Genomic DNA, 10,928 nt, shown 5'->3' with positions numbered 1-10,928 from the left:
CAGAAACGTGCTGGCACTTGCACTGGACAGGCAGGTACATCCCTGTGTCTTCTAGCGACCGGTAAATCCTCTGACAAACTGAGCGAGCACTGCAGGAATAGCAATGTCCTTTTTAAAGCAATTTAGTCATAGCAATAAAGCCATGTGTCATTTCTACCGCGAATCTGATACAGATGACTATTCCAAAGCATATTACAGACACGACCAGCACATCGTTGCCCCATTTTATGAACGGCAAAGGGACAATCACCATCACTTAGTATCCCAGAAAGAGAGCCAGGAATCAAAACTCTTCACTAGGTGCTCAGCTAGAAAAAAAAAAAAGAAAAGAAAGCTAAAACGATGTACATCAAGGGTATTTGAATGCTGGCATACTAACCACCATGGGGCCCTTCCTTCCCGATCTCTAATTGCAATCCAACTCTGGCAACTACACCAGTTATTTAAGAACAATGAAGTTTTTCAGCTGACTTTTAATGCAATTTGAAACTGGACGATGGCCAGTAACGTAACATTTGATCCTGTAGCACAGCTGCAGGCAGAGTTAGCTGGATGAGCTTTGCCAGCTTAAACAATTGCCAAAAAAACAAGTTTCAGAGCAATGCTTGCAGTCCGCAAATCACCAAACACGATTCTGACCGGGAATTTTCAATGCGCACCCAAAATTTGTCCTCAGCGATTGAAAACTCTTGTCCCAGCTCCTAAAAAGGTCAAGGAAACATAATGGAGAAAAATAAGGAGAAATAAGTTTTTCAGGGGCCACTTTGCATTAGCGCAGATGACCCCGGGAATACTGCGCAGATTTAGGAACAAGACAGCCTTGCTCAACGAGCCTGCCTCTGTGCTGACTCACTGTGTCCTTGGGCAAGTCGTTTCAGCTCTCTGCTCATCAGCTTGCAGGTTTCCCACCAGTTACACCTAACTGATCTTCCCATGGCTCAAGTTGGAACTTGGGCAGGATTTAGTTATAAAGGTAGAAAGGAACTTTTGGAATTTCCCTACGATATGCTATTCTACCTCTTGAGGACTTTAACAACAGCACCTAGCATCGTGCGGCCTCAAACCATGATTAGGGCTCCAATGCACAAGGATAACTTAAATAGGAATTAAAAAAAAAAATTGCATCAGGTTCAGAATTTTAATTCTAGTATTCTAACATTAGAAGGCAAGTTTGATCTTTCTTCCTAAACAATTTTCCTCCTCTTTCTACCTTTCCTCTCCTAGAAAACCTTCTGCGCTCAAATGTTAAGAATGAATGAATGAATAGTTGCTAAATTCACTAATCTGGCGATTCTACCGTGAGCAGCACATGGACAGGCTGCTGTGTCCAAACAGAGCCCTTGGTTTAACAGCACTCCACAGAGTTGTTATATCTTAGATATAAGATCAGAGTTTAAACTTGAGTCTAACTAAAGACGAGATGAAAAACCATTTGACACGTACAATTCTATCTGTAAGGTCACACCCACCCGTTTTGCATACCTTCATTTTTACAAATCAAGGTCAAACTGTACAAAGCTTTTCAAAATTAAGGGACTTATTTATAAATAGCCCTTTTGGGAAAGCTGTGCAGTTTCCCCACTTGTGTGCTCTACAAAAATCACATTACACCACACTCAAAACAGAGATGCATAACTCCGAGTCAAAAGCTAAGAAGCAGCTCTCTAAGGACAGGAAAAGTAGGTATTTAAGAAACCACCAGAGCATGGAAGCCAGGTGTGACAGTTCATTAGTAAAAGGAAGGCAAACGCATTGCAGTGATGAGTGACTGTGTTGTGAGCCTTCACATCGGCTCTGGTTGCTTCATAAAGAAATAAATGCTGCTGTAGTACATCCCAGCAAAAGGTCCCCCATGTCGTGGTCCTGGATAAAACAAACAAGTTCAAAATTTTATATCTACTTTCCCCAAGAAAAAACCTTTAATAGAGGCCTGACTGAGAAAAAAACCAATCCACCAAGATCAAACAAACTTGAGCACGGTCACGGATGCCAACACGTCCTTCGGCTCCCACTGATTTTGGGGGAGAAGGGGAAGAAAGGCGAGTCGTCAACCTCAGCAAGGAGACTATTAGCAGCCCAGAGGATTGGGCCTCAGCTAGCCTTTAAAGACAAAGAATGGAAACTCTGCTAAGCTTCCAGCATCTGATTGAGCAAAGCATGAACCTACCTGTTTCACCCTGTCCATGGCAATCATTCAGTTCAGCCAGAAGCTGGTTGAAGTCATCCTGATGAGCAATCCAGTTGTCCTGTAAATATCACCCACGTGAATATAAGGCGAAAGTCTTCAGAACAAACAGAAGTTTTGCTAAAATGGATATTAAGACTCTGCACTCTAAGAAGTAACTTAATTGTATATACTCAATCCTTGTTGGTGGGAGGGACCCTCAGAAGCTCCACAGGTGGCAACGCTAACAGCTCGCTACAGTCACTCCAAAATGCAGAAAAGATAAGGGTTGTGTTTGCAAGTCCTTAAACAATAATGAGCTGCTCTTGGCTCTGCGTGTCTCCTGTCTGCGCAAGATGTTTTCAAAAGTAGGCAGGAAACACTAGTGTGATTTTTTCCAGCAACAAACTTAAAGATGTTGGTTATGAGACAAGCGCCTTTAGGACCATGTCCTGCTCTGCCTGTGTACCTGAACTCCAGTCAGAAAGGTGACTGTATTAGGAAAAGGGACAGAAGGCAGAAGGAGAAAGCAAGTATTTCAGAGATTTGCTTGGAAGCCAAAAAAAAAATATCCTAGTTTAGAAGAGGCTGCTCCCAGAATTCACTGTAACCTTTCCAAGCAGATACTTACTCCTAAAACACCCAACAAAGCAGAACTAAACGCCAGGTCAAGAGTTTCTGCAGAGAGGTTCACACAGGTACATGCTGCCACCAGAAGGGACGACGGATTTCACTAACGTCTCACTACAAAGACTGTGCTTTAGCTGAAATGGGAGACATTTCCTTACCTGGGTCTCGTGCTCACCTTGTAATTGATGGTTGCTCCTAACCCCAGCGTGTTGTTTTTCACCTGAACCTTGATATGTTCTGTATTTCCTTGTTCCTGAGCCCCAAGACCCTAAGGAAGATTTAATGGTAAAAAATTTAAGGATTTTACAGCAGTGACTAAGCAACTAGAGCTTTTCTACTGTAAGACAGTCTGCAATGAAATACAGCAAGAAACCACAACTTACTATTTATTTGCTTGTCTGTAACTGAATTCATTCGCAGGCATTAGCACACATGAGATATTAAGTTTTTTTAATTTACTACTTAAGCCTCCAGCAAAGTATTATGAACACTAAAATAGCAACAACATTAAGTAGTTGGGTGATTAATCGGGAAGCCACCTGACATTCCTAGGCAAGTCCAAAGTGTTTACAATTTTAAAACAAGACGCTACATAAAAAGAACATGCCTCTCACCAAAAATACCTCCGTGACTGGGAAGGCAGCTGCATAACGGCTGTGAGACAGATGCCACGTAGAACGTACAACACAGAATGAAGTTATGTAGGGGGGAAGCGGGAGGGGAAGGGTCACACTGGAGCTAGCAGGACATTAAGAACTTCTTCCATCTCATACACACTAATAAACTGATGAAGATACTGGAGCAAATAAACATTGGGTTCGTCTACCCTCAAAAACATAACCATTCAAATCTGGGATGCAACCTTTAGGTCTAGAATTATCTTTCTTAAGATATTCTATCTTAATATCTTAACTATCTTTCATCCTCCCTGTACCTTTGGGGGAAAAAAAAAAAGACAAAGCATTTGGTTTAAAACTTTATTCCTAGCATCTACCCACTTTTTCCTTAATTGGTCACCAGTAATAAATCATCAGCTTCTTAGCTATCAGCTCACTATGGCTATAGTAAACATGTATGTAGTGGAGAGAAGCTCTGTGGATACCTACTATTTGAAGCAATGAGGCATATTTGAAAAAGGCTGTTGCTATTACGAATCCAGTAGAGTTTATTTGGTCAGTGGGGTGGGCAATTTACCTTGAAACTTCTGCTAATTAAAACAAGTATGGAAGCAAGCAGGACACTTGGCTACACATCCTGCCGTGACCCAATTCCAATACAACTAATAACAGGACTAGTGTTAAGCAGCTTAATTTCACTGCACAGATGGGCTTTTGGCCATTAATTTGATCAAGTTAAGGTTCTATTTGTCTGGGTTTGCAGTGGAATGAAGAGATAAATCCTTCTCGTACAGCTGTAACTGTTGTAAAGGAAGGTCCGGTAGCTCAAGTAGGAAATTTATTGTCATGAAGAAGGTGGGGGGCGGTGACAGACAGAAAACAACACAAGGCCTTCCTTTCACACCCTGACAGAAGGAGTATGCATAATGGCAAAGGTGTTATCTATAGTCAGAGGAGCCAGTTGCCTAAAATACAATCAAAACATTTAACAGCGTTTTTTTCTACTGTGGTTCACATATCTATTTTAATCTTACACACATAAACACATATGCATACAATTTACATAAAAAGACAGTACTCAACTCCATACTTTTAAGTCTGGTCTAGAGCCTAGTGAAACCAATACCAGTTCTCTGACTTCAGCAGCCTTTGAATCAGGTACCACTGCTTGGTCACGAAATCAGAGGCACTCAGAAGACAGATTTATATGTGCTGACTGCAAGCCAACCGAGGCAACAGTAAGCTATGCTGAGAAATCCAAGAGCAGGCTTATTTTTCTAAGTTTTAACATATTAACAGACGTGAGAATAGTCCTAATTTTATTCTTCTTAAAAAAAGGCTGGGAGAGGAAATCTAGGAGAAGAATTAAATAAATATTGTGGGGGGTTCGCATATGCATTCATTCCATTAAACACGCTGACATGCAGGCCCAAATCTCAGCTTTGCTGAGACACCTTTGTGGAAGTTAAACTGCTTTTAAGGGGCAGCTGAGAAGTCTGCAGCTGTCTGCACTGACCTAGAGATTATTCTTAGTGCAAGGAACCAGTTACCTCATCCCACGGGTACAGGCTGGAGCTGGGAAGAAATACAGCTCACATAACGCTGCATTTTGGCCATTCAAGGAACAGACAGAAGTAATCTTTAAAAACAGGTGAAAGATTAAAGCAGGTCCTGGAGTTGCTTTAAACAGTATCAAAAGCCAGGGAGAGAACCAAGGGTATAACGGCAACTTAAAGCCTTTTACCATCACCTGATTTCATGTGCCAATTCCTGCTCTCCCTTGGGGACGTTACCTCCTCAAAGAGAGAGGAATGAAACTGGAAAGCAGGACAAACACAAGCAAACGAGTACCTTTGTAACAAACTGTAAAAATCTAACATCGCTCAAATTCTCTGCGTGTTTAAGAGAATAAATCAAATAGAAAGAACGTGGTGGTTTTAAAAACTGACATGAAGAGTGCCCCCAGCAGTCTTCTACCCTTCAGCTAGACAACTCTCCTTTAGATCGTACCTTTCCTTTGGACCAGCCCATCTTTTCCAGCATCTTCTGGCCAAATTTAGAGTCATCTTTACTCCAAGCGCTATTCCGTGGATCCACAGACCACTTCTGCCTTCTACGGGCTGGAGCAGGAAGGAAAAATTCAAACAGGCTCTATTTACATTTCCACAGTGTTCTCAGTATTATATCAATTCAAGAAAAGATCTTCATTGCAAAAATCCCAGAACTTATGCCAGACTAAACACGCTTTGGGAATTTAATTTACTAAATCTTATATTATAGAATCACAGAATTGTTAGGATTGGAAGGGACCTTAAAGATCATCTAGTTCCAAGCCCCCTGCCATGGGCAGGGACACCTCCCACTAGATCAGGAAAAAAAGACCAGTGAAAATGTTACTTATTAAAGTGAAGAATGCCAAAGTAAAATTGCAATGGAAGCTGTCGTCCCTAAGGATGGGCTGCAATTCAGGGAAGGCTTTAAGGATTACCATTTAGGTGTAGAGGCCTAAATTCCATATTTATTCCAACTTCGCTTTACATCTGGCTTCAAAACGAAATCTACAAGGGATGAGACTTCAGTGTTGGTTTTCCCAGTTCTGGACAATATCCACTGGCCAGTCTTCCTTTTAACCATAACATAGAAGTTTTAATATTTGCCTTCATAACAAAAGCCAAATCAAAAATCAAACATAAATGACCAGAGAAACTGAATTACAGAACATAAAACCAGTGGGATTTCAGCTTTTGGATTCGCCACAAAATGGTTTATTCGGAAACTGAAAAGTCACCGGAAATTATTGCAGGTGTTAAGAGACTCAAACGAGAATGAAGGCGCTTTTGTCCTATGCAGACAACTAAAGAAACTACAGTCCCCCAGGCCCATGTGCGTGCGCTTGCCTCTATCATCAGGAATAGCTTCATTGAAATCAAAGAAGAAAAGCTAGCACAGTTAACCAGTCACTTTAAGTGTACACCTAAACATACGCAGGAAGACAACCTAAATAAACAAGACAAACAAAGAATGGGAGACAGGAAGATTACAAAACTTCATTAAACACGATGGGAAACGGTGGATCAAAAATGACCAATTAACCCAAGGCCGCACGAAGTCAGTCAGAAGCCAAGTCCACTGAGGCGCTTTCAACATAATCAGGAAGTCATCTTTCCCTAAAGTACAACACTTAGGATTTGGGCCAGAGGGACAAAATATTACAGGAATGGTTGATTCATTTTTTGCCTAGTTTTGTTTCGTTTTTAAAGAAGAACTAATATTGTCAGAATGCATGATGGTGGCTTTTTTTAACATACTTCCCAAGCTTTGAAGCTCAAAATAGGTGCTGCGTGGCAGCCCCATAAAAAGTAATAGCCTGATAAAGAATTTCAGAAAACCCCAAGCAGTCCATAAAAAAAGATTTTGCAGTAGGTTAACTGATTGAGTGCTGTGAGAGGAATCCACACAGCCTTCGGTTGGTTCAATGCTCTACAGGAAAACAACTTATTTCCAGTAGATAAGTCTTCAGAGAAGCATCCACTACAAGCCCTGCCTGCGCTGCTAACTAAAGGTGGTAAAGCGTCACTGTGGGCTGTGATTTTAAACATCCGAGCAAATTAGGGTTCCCTGCCGCCCCACGGAGAACAAAAACTCTGGCTCCCTTGGCAAAATGGCTCAAAATCTGGAACAATTAACATGCTTTGTCATCACCCCATATCCAAGATGCAAATGATCTCTAAGGACGCAGCCTTCCAGTGGTCTGCAGAGGGAATGAACTAAAAAGCTATCAAGCTACGCAGCAAAAGCTAAATCCTATAAAAACAGGGGACACCTTGGCTGTTAAAAGCAGCAATTTCATAGAGGTTATGCTGCCAAGCTGAGCAGCAGCCCTCCTTTTCAATCATATTTCTTTATTTGTCCCTTTGTTTAAAATCTCTCAATTAACAACCACTTGCCCTCACTCAAGTCACCAAAAACTATCTGTTCAATGCCTTTTTTAAAATCTAACTACAACATTTTAAGTATGCCCATGTTCTGTTATAGCCTCCGTAACTAGTTCCCCAGGTGGTGACTTTGCAAATCCCAAAAAATTAAATTCAGTGCAATTCTTAGAGTTGTAAAGCCACCGTACATATCTAAGGATTTGTGTACACAGTGGAGGTAATCCGTGTCAACTGAATGTGTGAATTTAAATTAACTTCCAAATTGAGTTGTTTGATATAGTTCAACTAATCCACTTTAAAAGTTAACTTCTATTAGTTTTCCTGAATGTGTCTCTGAAGAGAAGCCCTAAGATGTTTTACTCCCAGGAGGACCCTGGTAACAAAACACAAAGGCACCTGATACAGAGATTTCTCAAGCTTGAAATTTTAAGAGACCTTCCCTTTCCCAGCACTTTTAATCCAAGTATTTCAAGCCTTTTAGCTACCATTATGGGATTAATCCTCGCATTTCTGCAAGGTTAACACACTCTTACTTTCAGATATGGTAAACTAGACACAGGAAAATAAAGAAATTTGCTTACATCTTCATCAGGGAAGTATGTAAGAAAGCCAGGAACAACTTCATGCCACATACAACAACCATAAAATCATCTCTCCTTTCCAAACAAACAACAGTGAAGATCGTTTAGTCAACAATTTATCAGAAATGTTCGTTCACCTATGTCTTAAGAGCAAGAAAGGAAACAGCAGCTAAAAAATTCCATCTAAAAAATTCATCTCGGAAGTTGACACCAATCTTCTGGGCTGCTCATAAAATGATGCTAGAGATAATAACGCAACTCTGGGCAAGCAGCACCATCCAGTGGAGAAAAGCATAATTTCTTTAGATACTTCTTCACTCAGATATCCTACGATTTGAAAAAAGATCAATTACTAAACTCTTTTACCAAGACTAATTCTGGGCCTGGAGCATGTGTTTAAGTATCATTTCTAAAAGTTCCCTAACAGTTCCCATCCAAACCCCCGCTGTGTGCCCATATATGGTGATAACACGTATAATAATAAACAGGTTAAATTCCTCCAACAAACGTGAAAAAAATACACTGCCCACAGAAGGGATTTTATTTTTAATCCAAGCTAAGAAACCCATCATTAACATGTAATTTTTTTTTCCCAGATAAGCATCAATAAGATAGACAGTTTAATCAAAGTTTATTAAAAGTTAAAAGAAGTTAAGGTGAAAAATAAAAGCTAAGTCTTTGGCCATTTCTGCAATTGATACATGTTTTTAAAATTCACCCTACACAAGCATAGAATGATCAAGTTTGTCCTTTCTCAGTTTAGTTCACAGCATCACAAAAGTTGGAAGGACCTCTTGAGATCTTCAACCCCCTGCTTAAACGTATTGTCCGGCACCGAGTCCAGTCTGGTTCTGAGTATCTCCACAGACTGATACTCCAGAGCCTCCCTGACCAATTTGTTCCACTGTTTGGCCACCATCGTAACAAAAAAAAAAAAGATGGAATTTCTTGTGCTTCAGTTTGCACTTGCTGCTTCTTGTCCTGTCACTGGGCACCACTAAGAAGTTATTTTAAGGCTCTGAAATGCACGTGCTTTCACTACCGTAGTAAAACCAGTTACTTCCCCCAACTATATTTTAGGATGAATATTAATAAGAGTATCAGAACTTGATCTGGAACTGCAAACAAAAATGCACATGTGCAACATGGCTTCACAATTATAACTGCAGCTGAAGGTGATGAACAAAGGCATACAGCTCCACTGAGGTGGCCCTCAACAACCAGATTAGTGTTTTAAGGCATCTATTTCACAATGCAGTACGTACAGAAGCTACGTTAACACACTGGCCCAGGTTGCCCAGAGAGGTGGTGGATGCCCCATCCCTGGAAACATTCCAGGTCAGGTTGGACGGGGCTCTGAGCAACCTGATCTTGTTGAAGATGTCCCTGCTCAGTGCAGGGGGGTCGGACTAGATGCCCTTTGAAGGTCCCTTCCCACCCAAACCATTCCATGATTACTGAAACACGCAATGTCCAATTAAAAAATCAACAAATTATATTAATAAAGGTAACAAAGTTTACATCTAAAATAATCAGAACTGATAAAAATAATTAGAATTACATATGTAAACACAATTTTGCTTTCCTCAATTCACACCTGTATTTCCCACTGGAAACTGTATTTTCTAGTCAGTCATTATACTTAGGTCCATCTTTCCTTCAGTTAAGCGAACAAATTCATTAGGCGCTGACAGCAGCAAGCCTACCGAAACCATCTAAGAACATTAACAATAATCATACACAAGCATATATTAGTCCTGCTACATAGAAATCTACCCTTGAGAAGTTCAGTGTTTCATAAACAGTTTTACATTTACTAGCAAAGGCTACTTTACAGAAACACATCTTTAACTTGGAAGAGAAGGCAGCAGAATTTTTTGTTCCCACTTTGTCCAACCCCGAGAGAGTTCTATTTCCTGAACTGAAGAGCTTTACCCAGGCAAGAGTTACCAGTCAGGATAAAACATCGAATGTTTTAATCAATTGCTTTAGATACGGCAAGCCCAAATCCTCGGTCACCTCAGAGGTAAGAGTGAAGCTCCATTGGATTCCAATACCAGGAAAAGGTTAAACAAAGTTATCAGGCTGCGTATAATAAAGCCTTTAAAAATTATTCACTCAGCAACCCTCTTACACAAAAGGTGTAAGACAGCCATGTGAGTTCAGTGGGTTTACTTGCCTTTTCTGAAGCACCTGCCTAAAATCCCGTACATCCCATTTTCACCTTTCCCAACCCAGAATTTACCTGCTCTCTAAAGTCCCCTGTACAGACAAGAGAATGAGATGAGCTCAACTACCAACCCCGGGTGCGATCAAAAGACCAATGCCTACATACACACGGCTCCCCCGAGTCCCGCCTGGCTGCCACACAGCCCCTGCCCCAAGGCTTCAGGGTGTCCGCCCTCTAACACGCGGCCGCAGAGATAGCACCGAGGCGCTGAAAGGAAATGTGGTCCCTAAAGGCGCCTGCGAGACATCTCCGCTGATCCTGTGCGTGTCTCCCGCCCTGAGAAGCGACAGAGACCCACCAACCGCTACCCGGGGCCTGCGGAGACCCGCCAGCGTCCCGCCCTCGGGAGGGACAGCACGGCCCCGGCCCCATCAAGGAGTGCGGCGGGGAGTGCCTGGGGCCGCCCCCCAGGATAACGGCTCTTTCCCCGATCCCCCCCGCTCTCAGGGGGTCGCCCCGAGCCCCGCCATCGCGGTTCCTCCCTACGGCGAGCAGCACTCACGCTCCGCCAGCATCGCCATCTTGGGGGGTCCTCCTTCCCTCCGCGGCGCGCCACGAGGAGACGCCACCGCCCCCATCCCTGCAGGGGGGCTTTTGCCACCTCGGGCGCAGAAAAAAAGGCGGCAAGAGAAATGCCTGATCAAAAAGTCTCGAAGCAGCTGAGCGCAGCGGCCACCCGAGCGGAAACAGAGGGTGTGAACCTGCTAAAATTCTACTAAAGATCTCAAAAGACGCGTTCTGTTGTATAGGGGCTATTCTCATGCGTTTCCT

General features: G+C 42.2%; 1 protein-coding gene across 3 annotated transcripts in view; it reads right to left on the bottom strand.

Moving 5' to 3' along the window:
* Positions 1–10,711, bottom strand: part of PINX1 (PIN2 (TERF1) interacting telomerase inhibitor 1) — a 68,652-nt gene extending 57,941 nt beyond the window's left edge. Inside the window, exons 1-4 of one of the 3 annotated variants that reach the window (XM_063330694.1) lie at positions 10,660–10,711; positions 5,422–5,531; positions 2,970–3,062; positions 2,168–2,246 (exon numbers count right to left, since the gene is read on the bottom strand). In XM_063330694.1, the coding sequence (XP_063186764.1) occupies positions 2,168–2,246; positions 2,970–3,062; positions 5,422–5,531; positions 10,660–10,678 (301 nt within the window). In that variant the 5' untranslated portion in view covers positions 10,679–10,711. Of the gene's footprint in view, positions 1–2,167; positions 2,247–2,969; positions 3,063–5,421; positions 5,532–5,899; positions 5,994–9,524; positions 10,636–10,659 lie in introns of those variants that run through there. The other 2 variants (XM_063330695.1, XM_063330692.1) reach the window with 2 other exon arrangements.
* Between the last annotated feature and the right edge of the window lie 217 nt (positions 10,712–10,928).

This window comes from Chroicocephalus ridibundus, chromosome 3, assembly GCF_963924245.1.
Source record: "Chroicocephalus ridibundus chromosome 3, bChrRid1.1, whole genome shotgun sequence".
In the NCBI taxonomy this organism is placed as follows: domain Eukaryota; kingdom Metazoa; phylum Chordata; class Aves; order Charadriiformes; family Laridae; genus Chroicocephalus; species Chroicocephalus ridibundus.
This window is presented reverse-complemented; position numbering and strand designations above follow the sequence as displayed.